Source organism: Phyllopteryx taeniolatus, chromosome 2, assembly GCF_024500385.1.
Source record: "Phyllopteryx taeniolatus isolate TA_2022b chromosome 2, UOR_Ptae_1.2, whole genome shotgun sequence".
Classification (NCBI taxonomy): Eukaryota; Metazoa; Chordata; class Actinopteri; order Syngnathiformes; family Syngnathidae; genus Phyllopteryx; species Phyllopteryx taeniolatus.
The window spans coordinates 23,174,437-23,195,497 of record NC_084503.1 but is presented as its reverse complement, the minus strand read 5'-3'; the positions used below and the strand labels follow the sequence as shown (position 1 = coordinate 23,195,497).

Genomic DNA, 21,061 nt, shown 5'->3' with positions numbered 1-21,061 from the left:
CTGCAGCCATCTTGAAATTCCATCCATTTTAGGAATGTCAAATGTCTGCCTCTCAGTTCGGAGGTTCTGGGTTTGATTCCAAGGCTTCCTGTCTGGAGTTTGTATCTTGTTTTCCCAGCTATTCCAGGTTCCTTACAACTTTTGAAAACTTGCATGTTAGCTTCATTGAATTGTCCATAGGTGTGAATGTAAATGTGAATTCTTGTTGTCTGTACAGTTTGTGCCTTGCGATTGATTAGCGACCAGGCTGTACCCAGCCTCTCACCCAAAGTCAGCAGTGATGAGGAAAAGCGCAATAGGAAATGGACGGATTAATTATAATAACAATACTATAGAACAATAGCATCAAACTACAGCAAGATGTACTGTACATGATGGAAGTCAACAAAATCAGGGAAAGAGAAATAATCTGTTCCAGGATCAAACTGTGGCTGTTCACAGGTGATGTTTGAAGTCACATTTTTGGGTGTCATATCATGTAAAAAGGTTATTTGTCTGATGTAGGACCGGACCCAAAAGCAGGCGAAAGGAGTAGATGGAAATAGTCTATTTGAAGGAAGCTCAATGTGTGTATTTCCGAGGCGTGAAGGTGGCTCGCGGGAACAAGGATCAGTCAGCAGACGGTAGCGGGAGCAGGTGGCAGGACTTGACGGCGTGGTTGGAGCGGGCAGCGGACTTGCAGACACGGGAGGAATCCTGGAAGCGGAAGAGCACATAGGAGGGGAAGTATCACTGCGGATAGTCCGGAAACAATTAGCAACAAGAGGTGAAGCCACGAGAGCAGCGCTGTGTACCACCAGCAATAGCGAAATATCTCTGGCGCCGGATCTCTGGGTCAGGCAGGCTTAAATGCAGGCAGAAATCGGAGTTGCTTGAAGACAGGTGCGCAGCCCAGGTGATGGTGATTACTGGGGAGAAGAGTGGGGGGAGACAAGGTGCAAGGCGCCACGCAAGCTCCAACAGAGGAACTGCAGGCGTGGATCATGACAAATAAGTTATTCACATGTTGATGTTTTTTTTTTTCTCATGGTGACAGTTTGACCCTGGAACAGATTATTTCGACTTCCAATATTTCCTATCGGCTAGCTTCAAAACAGACTGTTTCGATTTACATTATTAACTATGGGAAATGTAAAAAAATAAAAATAAAAAATCTTAAGAAAATGAAGGTCCACCAAACTGATTTCCATTTCCATTATTTCCTCTTTGTTTTTTATATTTTTAAATCAACAACATAAATGTCCTCTGGCTTTAAAACGCAAATTTGAAAATCTTGGCGATGCGTTCAATGGCTGCTCGGAAAAAAACAGAGCAAAAGAAATAATCCTTTGATGTTCGCTGAACTGAGGTCTTGCCTCGTGCCGCCGTTTGACTTTACAGAGTAGATTTCAATGTAGAGGAATATCCCCCCCTTGGAATACTCTGTCTCACGTCTTCATATTAGAGTGCCTTGATTATACTTTGTGTACATACGTGTGTGTGTGTGTGTATTAGCAGTGAGGCGTAAAGTGGCCAATTAAGTAGAAGGAGTCAGCATGTGAATTGTTATTTTTCTTAGGCTACAGGCTGCCATGATGCTCTTTGACCTGCTTAAATCCTGGTCCACGTGTGTGCTTCCTGTTTATAGGTCAGCATGGAGCGATTACACACACACACACACACAGTCTACTCTGTGTGCATGCGTGTGTGTGTTTGCGTGCTATTGGTTGTTTATCCTTTATTTATATCACAGAGCAGTTTTTCTTAGTACATATTCATATCCCAGCAAGGAAAATGATCAATACAGTGCTTTACAAACACATAAAAAAAAAAATTCAATTAACAACAGGAAAATAAATTAATATAAAAACACACAAAGCCATAAAATGACACACACAAGAAAACTAAAACATTAAAAGTAAAACCACAAAAACTAATAAAAAAATAAACATTACAATAAAAATGTTGTAAAATAAAAACAAAACAAAACCAAAAAAATGATTAAACAACTAAATAAAGAATTAAGAACAAAAAACACAAACATTCAAAGAGAAAACAACAACTTTGTAATAAAAACATAAAAATAAAATACAAATTAAGAAAAAAAAAGTTGTTAGAAAAAGAAAAAAAAAACGACAACATTACAAATATCAAACTTAAACCACCAACTTTAAAATAAAAAATCCTCCAAAATTCCTCCCTAGCAACATGCCTCATATGGTTCAGGCTCTTCTACGCGACCATTAATCACCTTCAATAATTTAGGTGTGCCCTTTGCATGGCTCCATTTTAACTTGTGAGGTATGATGATGACGATGATGATGATGATGTGGGAGCTGCAGCATATAGTGTGCTTGTCCTGTTTACACTATTTCTGTTGTGCAATGTTATCATGACTAGCTGCATAATCATATGACATGCTCATTTGTCCATGCGTGCCATGGACCTTTTTATAGACTTTCTTTATAGTCTGGATTATTTCTAGTCCTTGTGTTCATTTCCATTGCACAAGGTGGTGGTTATCAAGGAAAAACTGGCCAGTGGAGCCATCCTATTAGTCATATGACACAGATAGAGCCACATTGCTTGATGCATGCCATGGACTTTGTTCACTGAATTATTTCTCATTGTTGTTTGTCATTGTGCAAGATGGTGGTTGTCATGAACAAATAATGATAGGAGTGATCAAATAATCATCTGACACGTACGTTGTGTGAGCCTATGTGCCCACGCGTGACTGAGCATGCCATGGACTTTTTTTTTTGCGCCTATGGATCATTTCCAGTGGTTGTATTTATTTCGATTGTGCTCGGCGACAGCTATCATGAATAACCGGCGAGAGGAGCGATGACATAATCGTATGACACATGCATGTGCCAATGCGTGACCGAGTGTATTATGGAGTTGATTTTACTGTATAGATTATTATTTATTTATATTCCATATTATAATTATTTCATTATGTGTATTTCTTTTGTTCAGGGTGCCGATCGTCATGAATAACCCATCGCATGATGTCTCATGCACGCACGTGTCAACGCGTGCCATGGACTTTTTTGACTGTGCATTATTTTGAGTCATTGTGGTTATTTCTATTGTGCAAGGTGGCAGTTATTACTAATAACTGTCCAGTGGAGCAATCACATAATCATTTGGCACAAACATGTGCCCATGCGTGACCGAGCATATGGCACCGTTTTTTGTCTTTTTTCTTGTTGTTATTTTCATTTTTTATTGTGCAAGGTAATGGTTATCATGAATAACTGACCAGACAACACGGTGTAGTGCAATTTACAAAGTGGGTTATGGAAATAGAACAGCCACGCAAGTGTGAAAAGGAGTTAACACGGAATCTTCAAAGAGTAGGTGGTTATACTTAATTTTCAGTGGAGGGTACCCGGCCGGGCATTCACCTGACTAAATCCACATTGCAATATTTAAACCATCAATACTATAGGAAAACCTAATATAACAGCACACAACTGCCGCGTATATCTTCTGGAGCAGTTCCGAATCAATATTGTTTTTAATAACATGCCAAAAAGATGACAAATTCAAATAAAATACATCATACTAACCAGAGATGCAGATTATTCAATGTATGAATGTGCTACAGATCTCTTTTTCAAGTTGAACTTGACAGTAACAAGTTTTGCTCTGACCACACAATCAGAGGACAGAAAAATGCTGACGTCATTGTGGGCTAAAACTAGATGCCAACCTCTCAATGCAGCTGAGAAAGCGAAGCGGCATTGCTAGCTAGCGATCAGTTGTGGAGAGAAAAAAAAAAAGAGACATTTGTGTGACAAGTTGTGACAAACACAGCGAGTCAATCTAAGATTAGAGATAACTCACCTGAGTTAATTTAATTGGATCTCTCTTTCTGAGTGTTATAATATACTCCTTTTCTAAAAATATTGCTCTAAATTTGAATTGATATTAATATTAAGTCAAATAGAATGGCTGCACAGATCCCTTTCGTGTGGCTTGATTGCGCTGTGATCTGTTGGTAATGCTTCGAGAGGATGTAAGGAACTGCGGATCTCGCGCTGATGAGAGCTGTGTGTGGTTATGCATTTTTTTTCTTGCCATTTAGCAAGAAACATGCAGCAGACACACTTAATTTGCTTTAGTTGGGCCACAGAGTGATCCGGCCACCAGGCCTTGAGTTTGACACTTTTGAGCTGCAGGCTCAACAAATGTGTGCTTCTTGTGTCTTCAAGTAAACTTGTCATATTATTGAGGAGCAATTGTTTACTTCGGGGTCAGTGTAACGTGTCTCAGTCTGAGAGTCATAAAATATTTTTGTCGGGATGTTCGAGATCACCTTTTTTCAGACCGATACCAGGATGAGTACTCACGATACTGAATACCGATACCATAAGCGGTAAGGAAAATGGATGGATGGATGGGTATTAGCTTGCATTAGCATGCAAGTGCATTATGCCCCCTAAAGGTCTGCAATGGAACTGTACCACCCTGGATGTCATGATTACGCAAACGGGTCAGATGGACATGTATAGGATTTGACAGTTGTCATAAGAGAAACCTTAGCCCTCTGCAGGGCTAACATTGTTAATAATTAACATTAACGTTAATTTTACCTTGCACTGCATTCTATGTCTTTGATGGAGCTGTTGCGAGATTGACGTGCTTGAGATATTTGCTGTTGCAAGGTCCGTGTTACGCGTCTCCCGTGTTCACCTTTCTGCTCAGTCTGAAAGGCTCCCACACTTACAGCATTCTCTTTTGTCTTCTTTGATGTCGTCACTATCTTCTTCTTCTTCTTTGTTGTGCTAATGGCAGTCTGCAAACTATAGCAATGCATTACCGCCTGTCGTCTCCATCTTCCCGCTCCTTGAATGAAATACGTGCGCTTTGCTTCCGTCTCCTTTCCTCGCTTGGATGTTGCAAGCGCGTTGTGCCTGGGCGTCTGCTCCGTTGAGCTTCATAATCAACTCATTCCTGCCACTGACATGCAGCAACTGTAAATACCATTGGTATCAAAAGTGGGAGGGCTAACAGTGAATGAGTTAATTAAGCGACACTCACTCAGACACTCGCTCATCCAATCACATTCAGATACCTTCATGGCCTTGCAGTCCGAACTTAGTGAAACCAATTCACAGAACACCACTGAAGTGTCGCTACTCGCTACAGTATAAAGTAGGAGGGTATATATTTTTTTAAATCCAGGAGGGAATGCTTTGTAATAACGTATCGGGCACTTGTGTGAAGTTGATTGTTGCTGGAGTTTTATCGGATCCGACTGTCTGTAAGACCATGATGTTGTCTGAGCGTGGGAGTGGGGGAACTGGAAGGAGGAAGAAGAGCTTTCAGTTTGTCTCTGAGATGAAGGCTTGTTGCGACGTTAACTGTTATTTGTACAATAAAGAGGTTAATAATTCACCACAACTTGTCTGTTTTGTCGTATAAGCAGAGGCTACGGTATATTTTCTGTCTTTTCATTATTATAAGAAGGCGTTTGGTGAATTTGCTGAGGGCTGTTGTGATGATTTAGGCTATTCGTCAGTCGGCATGAGAGGATGTCTTTGGTTTAGTCAACTAGTCCGTACAGTGAAGCATGGTGGTGGCAGCATCATGCAGCAGGCAGCTGTTTTTCTTCAGCTGGAACAGGGGCCATAGTGTGTGGTGCATGGTTTAAAAAGTGTGAGAACCACTGCTCGAGCCAAAGTCCCAGAATTTAGGCGTGAAGTGGGCCTGGGCACAGTTGTAATAATGGCCAAGTGTGAGTGCTTACATTGTGTGTGTGTGTAGGGAAGACAAAGAGAGGAAATGGCGTTGGAGGAGAGAGTGGAGAGCGAGAGTAAATCCTCTTTTCCTCGCTCTGACTGTAATCCTCCTGAGCCTGGCAGCCGCTGTCCCTCAAGCCATCTGATTGGACGGGGGGAGGGCAGGGCAGGGCAGGGGGAGATGTCAGGGCCTTGAATGGATGTCTGTGAAGATGGATGAAGACCAGGTGGCTGACCTTTGCCATCAAAGTCATGCATGTTACGCCTACTTGCTTATTACCTTGTACTAAACTACAGTACAGTACAGAGTTCCCCAGCTACAGTATATCACCGTTCATCGTTGGAACCCCCGCTGTATCGCGGATTTATAAGCGATCATTTTTAAAATAGTTTTTTTTACAGTATACAGTGTAATACCACTTTGCCCCACAACATGTCGGGCAGCAATGAGGTGGACTGGAAGACATGCGTCATACTGTAATTAAGAGCAGGAAGATGCAGAGAAGGTCCCAACTACTGTGAGCTCCAGTATTAGTCGTTGTTCCCACACAGCAGATATTTGTTCTGTTTGTATGTGTTGCTGCACTGTGTGTATTAAAGTAACAGTTGTTTGAAGTTTTAACAATTACCTTGACAGCGATGTGAATTTCCTTTAGCCTGTCAATGGTGTTTAGCATTATATGTTAGCATTAAGCTAGCGGACTTTCATTAGACACAATTATGTGGTTTGGATGAACAGTTTGGTGTTTGAATATGCAGTGTTTAATTTTCTTTTGTTTTATATGTCAGTTTTACAGTAAACTTCAACTGGGAGTGACAAATAAACAGAACTGTTTGAGGAAGTGAGGAATACTATAAAAAATTTGGTTTTATAAGTTACAGTTCAATACGTTTACATGTGTTTCTAGCATGTTGGACGGGTAAAACTAAAGTGGGTACGAAAAGTATTCAGACTTAAATTTTTCACTCTTTGTTATATTGCAGCCATTTGCTAAAATCATTTAAGTTATTTTTTTTCCTCATTAATGTACACACGGCGGGACGGTGCCTCACAGTTCTGAGGACCGGGGTTCAATCCCCGGCCCCACCTGTGTGGAGTTTGCATGTTCTCCCCGTGCCTGCGTGGGTTTTCTCCGGGCACTCCGGTTTCCTCCCACATCCCAAAAACATGCGTGGTAGGTTGATTGACACCTCTAAATTGCCCGTAGGTGTGAATCTGAGTGCGAATGGTTGTTTGTTTGTATGTGCCCTGCGATTGACTGGCAACCAGTTCAGGGTGTACCCCGCCTCCTGCCCGATGATAGCTGGGATAGGCTCCAGCACGCCCACAACCCTAGTGAGGAGAAGCGGCTCGGAAAATGGATGGATAAATGATTGCGTTATCGGAAATAACATTGTTTTAATTATATATATTTTTGAAAATTATTAAATCAACCAAATCTATCACTCATGTAATAAATAAGGTTTTTTTTATTTTTTTTTTTATTTTTTTTTTTTTTTTTTTGCGAGGCAGCGTTCACAGTGCTTCATCCTTGCTGTCCCAAAGGCCAATGAAGAAAAGGCAAGCAGAAGAATATTTTTACACTTTTTTCTGCTCTGTATTAATTATAAATGGAAGCACAGGAATGCCCTCATCAACTGCATATCAGTCGTCCATTTTGAGGGATGACGCCGATGATTTCTATTTTTAAAATGTCGGAAGGAGACGTGAGATGATAACGGAGGAAATTGGAAGAAGACGTCTCTGACAGGAAGCTGCCCAGCTGCAGTAAGATAAGCATACGATCAATAATACGCCAGCTGGTGGATGGACGGATGTGGCCGCAAGAAGTAAAAAGACACTCGCCGGCCACTTAATTAGGGACACCAAATCACTATTTGTGTAAATATTTTTCCCCTCTTGTGTTGTTGTTATGGCGGAAATGTAAAATGTAGACATAAATATTTTAGATTGCAAAAAAGTGGGTGTTGAATTATTAAGCATCTCGGAGGCAGAGACGGGCGCAGGATGGACATAAATCATCTCATCATCACAGACCACTCAGTGTCACCTCCGTCAGACTTAAACAGTGGTTAGATTCAAATAATACAACATGAATGGAAAAAGGTGAATTAGTACCATAAAGATGTGCTTGGATGACACAGATGCAACAGCCACAAGCCTTTTTTACCCAGAGATCCTGCAAAATGATCTTTTGAAAACTCGTATCTATCTGGCACCATGTTATGTCTCTAATTTAATTTTAAGTATAATTTTAAAACTTTTCCCACCGCGACAGGAACAGTGTAGACACAAGCCGTGACTGAATAGTATGATAGTATCATTTTCTCATGGTCACATGCATTGGCACAGACCAACAGCCTCGCACAGACTTTTATTTGGCCTAGAGCCTAGAACTGAATGTGGGGACTTTGAATGTTGGGACTATGACAGGAAAATCTCGGGAGTTGGTTGACATGATGATTAGGAGAAAGGTTTAAAAGAAGAGTTGGCTAAAATGACTTGGAGGTGAAAAGAGTATCAGATCGAGTGATGAGGCTGAAACTTGAAATTGAGGGTGTTATGTGTAATGTGATTAGTGGCTGTGCCCCACAGGTAGGATGTGACCGAAAGGTGAAAGAGAAATTCTGGAAGGAGCTAGACGAAGTAGTTCTGAGCATCCCAGACAGAGAGAGTGTCGTGATTGGTACAGATTCTAATGGACATGTTGGTGAAGGAAATAGGGGCGATGAAGAAGTGGTGCGTAAGTACGGCATCCAGGAAAGGAATTTGGAGGGACAGATGGTGGTAGACTTTGCAACAAGGATGCAAATGGCTGTAGTGAACACTTTTTTCCAGAAGAGGCAGGAACATAGGGTGACCTACAAGAGTGGAGGTAGAAGCACGCAGGTGGATTACATTTTGTGCAGACGATGTAATCTGAAGGAGGTTACCGACTGTAAGGTAGTGGTAGGGGAGAGTGTGGCTAGACAGCATAGGATGGTGGTGTGTAAGATGACTCTGGTGGTGGGGAGGAAGATTAGGAAGACAAAGGCAGAGAAGAGAACCATGTGGTGGAAGCTGAGACAGGACGAGTGTTGTGCAGCTTTTCGGGAAGAGGTGAGACAGGCTCTCGGTGGACGGGAGGAGCTTCCAGAAGACTGGACCACTGCAGCCAAGGTGAGCAGAGATGCAGGCAGGAGAGTACTTGGTTTATCTTCTGGCAGGAAAGGAGAGGAGGAGACTTGGTGGTGGAACCTCACAGTACAGGAAATCATACAAGGAAAAAGGTTAGCTAAGAAGAAGTGGGACACTGAGAAGACCGAGGAGAGGCAAAAGGAACACATTGAGATGCGACACAGGGCAAAGGTAGAGGTGGCAAAGGCCAAACAAGAGGCATATGATGACATGTATGGCAGGTTGGACACTAAAGAAGGAGAAAAGGATTTATACAGGCTGGCCAAACAGAGGGATAGAGATGGGAAGGATGTGCAGCAGATTAGGGTGATTAAGGATAGAGATGGAAATATGATGACTGGTGCCAGCAGTGTGCTAGCGAGATGGAAAGAATACTTCGAGGAGTTGATGAATGAGGAAAATGAGAGAGATGGGAGAGTAGAAGAGGCAAGTGTGGTGGACCAGGAAGTGGCAATGATTAGTAAGGGGGAAGTTAGAAAGGGGCGGCACGGTGGACGACTGGTTAGAGCGTGGAGTTTGCATGTTCTCCCCGTGCCTGCATGGGTTTTCTCCGGGCACTCCGGTTTCCTCCCACATCCCAAAAACATGCATTAATTGGAGACTCTAAATTGCCCGTAGGTGTGACTGGTTGTTTGTTTGTATGTGCCCTGCGATTGCCTGGCAACCAGCTCAGGATGTACCCCGCCTCCTGCCCGATGACAGCTGGGATAGGGTCTAGGTCCCGTGACCCTAGTGAGGAGAAGCGGCTCAGAAAATGGATGGATGGAAGTTAGAAAGGCATTGAAGATGATGAAAAATGGAAAGGCAGTTGGTCCTGATGACATTCCTTTGGAGGTATGGAAGCATCTAGGAGAGGTGGCTGTGGAGTTTTTTTTTCTTCGGATTTTAGTTTACCCATTCCCTAATTCTTTTATGTTTGTTATTGAAATGCTAAATCGCTTTTGCTTGGGAATACTAAGCTACTTTGTAAAAAAAGCGTTACAGATGCCACTTTTGCTCTGCAAGGGATGTGCTTTGCAAAGAATTTGGGAATACAGTGTTCCCTCGTTCTATTGCAGTTCACCTATTGCGAATTCAATGCATTGCAAATTGTACTAAGACTTTTCTTGTTCAAGAATTCCAGTACTTTAATTGTCATACCAACACACATTTACACAAGATCTGCCACAGAATTTGATACCCAAGGTCCCAGATTAGCCCAATAAGTCTCAAGACTTACTATAAACTGTAAATAGAATAAGAAATACAATAAAATAAGACAACATTTTTTAAAAATTATAACTTATTTGTGTATTTTTATCTTTTTTTTAATCTTATTTTGTTTTGTTTTGTTCTTCTTCCAGTTACGTTGTCGTTGAGTTCAAGGTTCATCACCCACCATGGCGGACGAAGCGGACATGCGCAACGAGCTGGCTGACCTGCAGACTCGTGCTGACCAGATAGCCGACGAGGTAAAATGATAACATAAATGCTAAGATTCAGATGACTCGGTCCTCTTAACGAGCTAAGAGGAGCTCAGAATAACAGAGGAACTCAAATAAACTCATTAAATATTCATAAGCACATCATAGTGCGCGCGAGAGAGAGACTTAGAGAGGGTTATTGGATGGATGGAGCTATAAAAAGGTGCAAGGACGGATGGATGGAAGTGGAACGATGGAAGGAAGATGTAAAGAATGGGAAAACATGGAATGCGAAATGGATGGATGGATGAATTATGAAACAGATGGATGGATGGATGATGGATGGATGAATCTAAATATGGATGAATTAGTGATGCATTTATAAATAAATGGATGGATGGATGGAAAAATGCATTGATGGACAATGAATAATGGATGCGGTTGATATCTGATGGAATAAAGGATAGATGAATGGATGGATGGATAGATACTGGATTAATTTGACAGATGACGGATGGATCAAAAGATATGACGAATGGATGCATGCCATGGAGGGAGAAAGTGAAAGATGGTTGGATGGATGGATGGATGGGTGAATGGAAAATAGATGTGAGGAGAAAAAATTTACATGATAGGGTGAAGAAGAATTTGGTGATTTAAAGAAGAAATGTGAACAAATAGCAATCATTTAAACAATGCTAATAATGCCATGATAAGTGGATTTGTGGAGTCCATACTAATATTGTGTTGATGTTGTTTTGTTCCAGTCTCTAGAGAGCACTCGCCGCATGCTGGCTCTGGTGGAGGAGGTGAGTTCACCGCCTCTTGTACTTGCCGCTGTTACCCTCCTCAACACAAACAAATGTCACCTCACAGGATGTGCTGTGTATCTAATCAAACGCACCCTGATTGCTTCCAATTTTAGAGCAAACTTGTCATCTCGATTGTTGTTGCCGTCTTTTGTCAGATGCTTAAAAATAGCCCAGCGTGCATAAACGTCCGCCTTTAATTAGACAACAGCAGCTGGCCTTACTCGAGCTCATTGGGCTGCATTTGCATAAGTCGGGCTGGCAGCAGCTCAGCGGCTGCGGGGTCGGCTCCAGGACCTAAGGGGCTCGTGTTGGAAACCCGCTAAACAGAGCGAACCCTCAAGGAGCACACGGCTCACTACTGACTTTCACTTGTCTTTGAGCACTGGGATGGACGCCATTGCACAAATGAGACCTGACTCCGTCTCTTGTTGTTTTGTTCTGCATGATGACCTTCATTCAACGAGCACAGTACTGTATTTATGGCAGCTTATCCTTTGATGGCTTTTTATGTGCAACTTTCTATTACACGCCTGCAAAGTTCCAGACACAACAAAGAAGGCAAAGCGTGCGACGGTGGGTTCCTGTTTCTTTTCGTGGTCCTGCGGTCACACGTGCCCGTGCAAGCCACTTTGGCTTAGGCGGACGGTAAAGATTAGGCTAATTGAATAAGCACACCACAGGCAGGCCCAGCGGGAAGCACACTCTGTGATAAACAGCAGCACTTACATTTACAATGCATGAAGCTCATCACCATCAGTCACTGCTGTGCTACTCTAAAGTAGTTGAACAGATAGAATTCATGACATGATTAAGATTGCCCATGCTGTTTTTACAACTGTTGGCGGGTCGAGCAAGGCTGGCACGGCGAGGTCAGCGTCCTTGTCTCATGCTAATGTGACCCCCTTTAATGCTCCTCACACATGACCTTTAAGGTACAAGATTGCGGGTTGCTAAGAGAGCCCCTAAATACAAGCAGCACATCAACTGTCCTACCAGGGAAAATAACATTTTAGACCACTGCTATACTACGCTAAATAACACATACCATGCCATACCCCGTGCAGCCCTGGGCTTGTCTGATCACTGCTTAATTCACTTAATACCAACATACAGGCAAGAACTTAAATGCGTGAAGCCTACAGTGAAAACGGTGAAAAAAGTGGACCAACGAAGCAAAGCTCAAACTTCAAAGCTATTTAGACTGCACAGACTGGAGTGTCTTTGAAAGTTCAGCTGGCAGCCTGGATGAATATACGGACACTGTCACATCCTATATTAGTTTCTGTGAAGAGGTGTGCGTACCAACAAAGTCATTTCGCACATTCAATAACAACAAGCCGTGGTTCACTGCCAAACTTAAGCAACTTCGCCAAGCTAAGGAGGACGCATATCAAAGCGGGGACAGGGCCCTGTATAATCGCACGAGAAACCAGCTCACAAAAGAAATTAACATTGCAAAGAGGAACTATGCAGCAAAGTTGGGAAAACAGTTTAGCGCTAACAACTCTAAATCAGTCTTGCATGCATTCCAATTGCTGACCAATTACAAGCGACGATCACCCCAAGCTGAGAACAATAGTAGACTTGCCGACGACTTGAATACCTTCTACTGCAGATTTGAAAAGGACACTTTCACACCCCACACCCACCCAACCCCACCACCGACCACAATCACACCTCTGACTTCTGTGTAGACCATCCACGAACAGGATGTGAGACGCATTTTAGAACAACAAAAGATTAACAAAGCGGCAGGCCCAGACCATGTGTCCCCATCCTGCCTCAAAGTCTGCGCGGACCAGCTCGCACCAGTCTTCACTCAGATCTTCAATAGATCTCTGGAACTGTGCGAAGTACCATCCTGTTTCAAACGCTCCACCATCATCCCAGTCCCCAAGAAACCTACAATCTCGGGTCGAAATGACTGCAGGCCTGTCGCCTTGACATCTGTGGTCATGAAGTCCTTTGAACGTCTCGTGCTGAACCACCTCAAGAACGTCACAGTTCCCCTGCTGGACCCCCTGCAGTTTGCCGACCGAGCAAACAGGTCTGCGGATGATGCAGTCAACATGGGACTTCACTTCATAAAGATGATTCTGATTCTGGTGTAGCGTTACCTCATACAGTCCTGCTGGGTTACGAGCTCGCTCATGATGCAGATGAACAACTGCAGCTATCAAGCTGCAAATAATGTACAAGTGCCCTAATAACACCTTAGCTAAGGTGCTATGTCATAAGAATAATAACTCAAGTAAATGTGTGAAGTTACAGAAATCAAACAAAAATGAAATCTATGAATTCATGTGTACTAATTACTAAATGTATGATTAACATATGTATTAAAAAGTATAATAAACTGTAAATTTAAATGGATGCTGATAAAAATGAATTAAAATAACTTTTTAAATAAAAAATAGCTAAAATAAATCATTTTTATCACGAATTTTTCCTTGAGAGACTGTGAGAGACTGGTTAGCATATCTGCCTCACAGTTTGAGGATCCGGGTTAAAATCCGATCTTGCCTGTGTTGATTTTGCATGTTTTCCCCGGGTACTCCGGTTTCCTCCCACACCCTCCCCCCACCAAAAAATAAAAAATAAAATAAAATAAAACATGCATGGTAGGTTAATTGAAGACTCTAAATTGCCATAGGTGTGAATGTGAGTGTGAATGGTTGTTTGTTTATATGTGCCCTGCGATTGACTGGCGACCAGTTCAGGGTGTACCCTGCCTGTCACCCACGTCTTCGACTCTGAGGTTAAGCGGTACAGAAAATGGATGGATGGATGAACTTAAATATAACAAATCCCAACATTCTGTCAAGCTGTGCCTAAAGAAATGCTGTCACTACGTCTTGATGCCATTTGCCTCAGTCGCACAGTACAGGAATGTCCGTAGTGCTTTCAGCTCCCATGATTCCTAGCAGCTAAGCAAGCGCTGATTCATCATAATCAACCCTTCAAGAAATATTTTTGAGTCAGTGATCCGAGTATCAGTAACACCAGCGAACAGACGTGTGTGTGCCCTGTGCTCTCTCCAAGAAGGTCACATGACACTCGGGTCCAGAAGAGCTGATGCGTGAAGCCGGAATATCTGTGGGAGGACCTCATGGGGCGAGGGAAGCTGTTGTTTGGTTGAGTGTGGTGTCCGTTTAAGTGTGTGTGTGGTGTGTGTGTGTGTGTGTGTGGGCGGGGGGGGGTGTCTGTATCTTATACCAACAACACAAATTAGATATCACTGCTGCTTTGTCAACAAATCTCTAGTACTAGTCCAGTGAACACAACACAAGAAAAAACGTACACAAAAAGGTTCAGTGAAGTTTGAGACAATGAGACTCGTTGAAGATTCAGTCACAGAATTTCTGGTCGCTTGTTTATTCTATGCCTGTGGATATTCTCATTCATCCAGATCATTTCATTCTCAGGGCACTGAATCGATTGCAACTGTACTGTTCTGTTGTCTTAGAGGATGTTTCGTCTCTCATCCGCGCAGGCTTCATCTTGTTTATTCAAGAAGGTTCAGGCCAGAACATTTATTCTTGAAGGTTTAGTCCGGAAGATCATTTATCAATACATTTATGTGAAGACACTGAGCATGTTAATGATTTATCACAATAATTACGAAAGGGATATGCAATACTTTATTTCAATAAATCTTTGCCAGCATTTACATTTTAAAATCATCACTTCTGCAACATTCCGAGAAAAGTCTCCAATCACTGGTGAGCAACTTTTAGAACAAGGCTATTCACGTGGTCTTTGGAAGCTACTAGGTGCCCGTGGGTACCATGTTCGTGACCCATGGTTTAGAAGGTTAATTTGAGAAGGTTATTCTAAAAGATGAAAATGGAATGTTTACGCTTAAAGGTTTAGTCCAGAAAGTTAATTCCCGAGCGGTTGAGTCCAGAACATCCAGTCATGAAGGTTTAATCCATCTGGATCATTCCAGAAAGGTTTTGTCCAGAAGATCCAGCCCAGATCAACGTTTAATCAAGAAGGTTTAGTCCAGAACATTCAGTCTAGTTCAGTCGAGTTAGTCCTGCAGTTAAATTCATCCATGCATCCATCCATTTTCTACCGCTTATCCGAGGTCAGGTCGCGGGAGCAGTAGCCTTAGCAGGGACGCCCAGACTTCCCTCTCCCCAGCCACTTCCTCCAGCTCTTCCGGGGGGGATCCCGAGGCGTTCCCAGGCCAGCCGAAAGATGTAGTCTCTCCAGCGTGTCCTGGGTCTCCTTCCGATGGGATGTGCCCGGAACACCTCATCCGGGAGGCGTCAGGGAGACATCCAAATCAGATACCCCAGCCACCTCATCTGGCTCCTCTCGATGTGGAGGAGCAGCAGCTCTACTCTGAGATCCTCCCGGATGACCGAGCTTCTCACCCTATCTCTAAGGGAGAGCCCGGACGCCCTGCAGAGGAAACTAATTTCAGCCACTTGTATCCGGGATCTTGTTCTTTCGGTCACGACCCACAGCTCATGACCATAAGTGAGGGTAGGAAACATAGATCGACTGGTAAATTGAGAGCTTCGCCTTTCGGCTTAGCTCCTTCTTTACCACGACGGACCGATACAAAGTCTGCATCACTGCAGACGCTGCACCGATCCGCCTGTCGATCTCCCGTTCCATTCTACCCTCACTCGTGAACAAGCCTCCACTTGGGGCAGGATCTCATCCCCGACCTGGAAAGGGCACGCCACCCTTTTCCGACTGAGGACCATGGTCTCAGATTTGGAGGTGCTGATTCTCATCCCAGCCGCTTCAGACTCAGCTGCGAACTGCTCCAGTGATAGTTGGATCACGGCTTGATGAAGGAAACATAACCACATCATCTACAAAAAGCAAAGATGCAATACTAAGGCCACCAAACTGGACACCCTCTCCGGCTCGTCTGCGCCTTGAAATTCTGTCCATATAAGTTATGAACAGAATCGGTGACAAAGGGCAGCCTTGGCGGAGTCCAACCTTTACCGTAAACGAGTCCGCCTTACTGCCGGGTATGCGGACCGAACTCTGACTCCGGTCGTACAGGGACCGAACAGCCCGTATCAGGGGGTTTGGTACCCCATAATCCCGCAGCACCCCCCACACGACCTCCCGATGGACACTGTTGAACGCCTTCTCCAAGTCCACAAAACACATGTAGACTGGTTGGGAGAACTCCCATGCACCCTCGAGGACCCGCCGAGGGTGTAGAGCTGGTCCACTGTTCCACGGCCAGGAAAACCACACTGCTCCTCCTGAATCTGAGATTCGACTTCCCGACGGACCCTCCTCTCCAGCACCCCTGAATAGACCTTACCAGGGAGGCTGAGGAGTGTGATCCCCCTGTAGTTGGAACACACCCTGTGGTCCCCCTTCTTAAAAAGGGGGACCACCACCCCAGTCTGCCAATCCAGAGGCACTGTCCCCGATGTCCACGCGATGTTGCAGAGACGTGTCAACCAGGACAGCCCCACAACATCCAGAGCCTTCAGGAACTCCGGGCGAATCTCATCCACCCCCGGGGCCCTGCCACCGAGGAGCTTTTTAACCACCTCAGTGACCTCAACCCCGGAGATAGGAGAACCCGCCTCAGAGAACCAGACTCTGCTTCCTCATGGGGAGGCGTGTCGGTGGAATTGAGGAGGTCTTCGAAGTATTCTCCCCACCGGCTCACAACGTCCCGAGTCAAGGTCAGCAGCGCCCCATGCCCCCTATACACAGTGTTGATGGTGCACTGCTTCCCCCTCCTGAGATGCTGGATGGTGGACCAGAATTTCCTTGAAGCCATCCGGAAGTCTTTCATCAAGGCCTCACCGAACTCCTCCCATACTCGAGTTTTTGCTTCAGTGACCACCAAAGCTGCATTCCGCTTGGCCAGCCGGTACCCATCAGCTGCCTCAGGAGTCTCGCAGGCCAAAAATGCCCGATAGGACTCCTTCTTCAGCTTGACGGCATCTCTCACAGTTGGTGTCCACCAACGGGTTCGGGGATTGCCGCCACGACAGGCACTGACCACCTTACGGCCACAGCTACGGTCGGCCGCCTCAGCAATGGAGGAGCGGAAAATGGTCCACTCGGACTCGATGTCCCCCGCCTCCCCCGGAACATGAGCAAAGTTCTGTCGGAGGTGGGAGTTGAAACTTCTTCTGACAGGGGATCCTGCCAGACATTCCCAGCAGACCCTCACAATACGTTTGGGCCTGCCACGTCGGACCGGCATCTTCCCCCACCATCGGAGCTAACTCACCACCAGGTGGTGATCAGTTGACAGCTCCGCCCCTCTCTTCACCAGAGTGTCCAAGACATGCACCCGCAAGTCCGATGACACGACCACAAAGTCGATCATCGAACTGCGACCTAGGGTGTCCTAGTGCCAAGTGCACACCCTTATGCTTGAACATGGTGTTCGTTATGGACAATACGTGATGAGCACAGAAGTCCAATAACAGAACACCGCTCGAGTTCTGATCGGGGGGGGACGTTCCTCCCAATCACGCCCTTCCAGGTCTCACTGTCATTGCCCACGTGAGCATTGAAGTCAGTTAAATTCAGAAGATTAAATTCATTCTAGAATGTTTAGTCCAAAAGATCAAATGCAGGTTTAATGCAGAAAGTTCATTCCAGAGAATTCAGGCCCGAAAGGTTTAGTCCACAACATTCCGTCAGGATTTACTCCAGCTGGTTCATTCCAGAACTTTTAGTCCGAAAAGTGGACGGGAAGCGTGGATTCAGTTTCCACTCAGTGACAGTCTGAATGTGAGTGTGAATGGTTGTCCGTGTCTATAGGTGTCCTGCAAGTGACTGGCGACCGGTTCAGGGTGTAGTCCGCCTTTCGCCCAAGGTCAGCTGGGATAGGCTCCAGCGCCCCACGACCCTGAACAGGATAAGTGGTGTTGAGAATGGATGGATGATTTAGTCCAGAATATCCAGACTAAATGGTTCAATTCAGTCTGGAATGTTCATTCCAGGTTGGTTCACCCAGAAGGTTCAGTCCAACTGCTTAATTTCATAATGTTTAGACCAACGTTTCTATTCCATAAAAATACATTCAACTAGGGTTGCTAGTTATCTGGTAAAGCCGGTACAATTTTTTTTTTATTATTATTTTTTTTTACAATCGTACAAAAAGATGTAGAGTCCTCTAGCACTTAGAGCAGTTTGAATGACTAATATAGCAATAGTCCGGTGCAATGACCATTGTGCAAAGGGCGCCGAGACTTCAAGGAGTGTATGCAGTTTAAAGTGACTAGTAGTGCGATAATCTGGGACAATGTTGATTGCGCAAATGTTGCAGATTATAATTCTTCTTCTTCTTCTCCTCCTCCTCCTCACCCTCCTCCTCCTCCGACTGCAATAGAGTAAAGATGCTGGCATCAGGACTCTGGTGATGTTGGACGAGCAGGGAGGTGAGTTACCAATGGAGATATCCCAAAAATCTATTCTTGACCATTTTTATTCATGTCTGCTTTGCCTTTCTCCTGCTGCTGAAGCAAACTCAACTTCAACTGTTCTTTGCTTTTATAATTAATGTAGAGTTAGAACACTTTATGCAATCGAGAGCAGCTACGGTGACTTTTGTCTGAGCAGCTTGTTCTCATGAAAATTTAGGAGGATTTTATATGAAAAAAATTACATTTTTTGATTAAGTGGATACCTTTTTGGTCAATATTAACACTACATGCTTGAGGATTTATTCATTTTGCACCGTGTAATGTGAATAATATAACTTCTTTTGTACAATTTACTACAAAATGCTGCAGAGAACATTTTGCTAAGCTGACGTGGCTAACGCGCCCCCTGCTTTCCTTGGCGGCTATTCAACATTAATCACACTAATCGTAATGACAACATGCTTGACATTGCTTTAATCCTCCATAAAACTCAATATGACAACAATGTGTGTGGTGTTTGAGGCAAAGCTGACATTAACTCCAAAGTTGTAAATAAAACTTGGAATTAAACAAAAAAACAAAGTACCAAAGCAACAGAGGACCGGCCGTGGCAGCGACTGACCTCTCTACACAGTGGGGCTGAAAAAGAAACACAAAAAGCAATCAGTCCAAACAAAAGTCACTGAGAAAAAGCCAGGGAGCTTCAGGCGGACAGCACATGGGTTTATCACCTTCTCAATTTCGAAGGGCCCAATGAACCTTGAAAAATTGTGGGAATCCACCTGAAGGGGGTGATTACGGGTGGAGAGCAAGACCTGTCCGGTACGGTAATCCAGAGCAGGGATGCGGTGTCTGTCAGCCAGCTGGAGATTGTGTTGGCCAGTGTGGGACAAGAAGGCATTGGCATACCTCTGGACAGCATAACAACGGTAAAGGTGAGCATGAACCAAAGGGACAGCAACCTCTCATTCCTGGTAAGGAAACAGTTGGAGTTGATACCCAGGGTGACCATGGTGGGTAACATCCCAGTGGCAGAGGAGGTGAGGGAATTATGGGAGTATTCAACCCAGGGGAGGTGCAGCATGGTGGACAGACACACAACGAACTGCTGACTCCAAATCCTGATTAGCTTCCTCAGATTGGCCATTGGACTGGGCATGGTAACCAGAGGAGAGGCTGCAAGAACCCCCAAGAGCTCTATAAAAGGCCTGCCAAACCTTTGAGGTGAACTAGGGACTTCGGTGGGAGACAACGTCAGCTGGGATACCATGGAGCTTGAAGACGTGGGTATGCAGGAGATCAGCTGTCTCCAGAATTGAAGGAAGGGGGATGAAGTGGACCATTTTGGAGAAACGATCCACTACTGATAACAATGTTTCCATTCAAAGCCAGCAGACCCGTGATGAAATCAATGGCCAGATAAGACCAGGGGCCCCTGGCGACAGGAAGGGGCTGCAGGAGACCTGTTGGCCGACAATGGGAGGACTTTCCTCTGGCGCAGACTGAACAGGAGGCAACAAACTACTTAACATCATCAGCCTTCCTTGGCCACCAAAAACACTGCTGAAGGAACTGCAGCCTTCAGTTAACCCCAGGATGACAAGCTAATTTACAGGAGTGGCCTCACTGGAGGACCTGGGAGAGAACCAGCTCTGGGACGTAGAGTCGGTCTCTGGGACCCAAACCAAGATCAGGTCTTTGTTCTTGTGCCTGCAGAACCGCCTGCCCGATATCCCACACTGTTGCCTGGATGAAGCAGGAAGATCGTTTCTGGGTCCTGCTCCTCCTGAGGGGAATCATGCATGTAAGAGAGCATCTTATTTAATGTTATGGGTGCTTGGCTGATAGGACAGAGAGATCGTCCAAGGAAAAGTGCCCAACAAGACTGACGGGGGTTAAGGTGTTCTACTGACTGCAAATAGGTAAGTTTTTGTGGTCAGTGAGTACCAGGAATGGAACCTCAGCTCACTCCAGCCAATGTCTTCACTCCTGAAACGCAGCAACCACGGCCAACAGCTCTCAGTTGCCGACATTATCAGTTCTTCTCTGCCAGGGATAGTTTAGGGGAGAAGAAAGCACAGGGGTGGACTTTTTGATCCTTGGAACTTCTCCGGGAGAGGACGGCTCCTACTCCTGAGTTGTAGGCATCCACCTCGACCACAAACTGGAGAAAAGGGTCGGGATGGACGAACACAGGAGCTGAGGTGAACAGCTGCTTCAGGCAAGTAACGGCTGCATCCGCTTCAGGGGTCAATGAGAATTGAGAGGTTGTTGAGGTGAGTTAACTGAGGGGTGCCGCAACCTTGCTGTAGTCTCTGATGAATTTCCGCCAAAGTAATGAACTGAAAACCACTAGTGAACACTAGGAGCAAGAAAATAAGGTTAAACAAAGGGAGTACTGATGTTACGAGATGAGATGTCTTCACATGGAAGGTAATGGAAGGGGCGTTTCTGCAAAGCGCAAGGCTTGCTTCATTTAGGGGAGGAGCTGGAAGTTATGACGTCCGATTATTATTATCCATTCATCCATCCAATTTCTGAGCCGCTTATCCTCACAAGG

General features: G+C 44.6%; 1 protein-coding gene across 2 annotated transcripts in view; it reads left to right on the top strand.

The window, feature by feature from the left end:
* The window catches only part of LOC133474098 (synaptosomal-associated protein 25-A-like), a 49,270-nt gene that overhangs the window by 11,740 nt on the left and 16,469 nt on the right, over positions 1–21,061 (top strand). For both annotated transcript variants that reach the window (XM_061765434.1, XM_061765429.1), the window contains 3 exons: positions 10,254–10,361; positions 11,081–11,122; positions 18,468–18,516. In XM_061765434.1, the coding sequence (XP_061621418.1) occupies positions 10,290–10,361; positions 11,081–11,122; positions 18,468–18,516 (163 nt within the window). In that variant the 5' untranslated portion in view covers positions 10,254–10,289. The remainder of the gene's footprint in view (positions 1–10,253; positions 10,362–11,080; positions 11,123–18,467; positions 18,517–21,061) is intronic.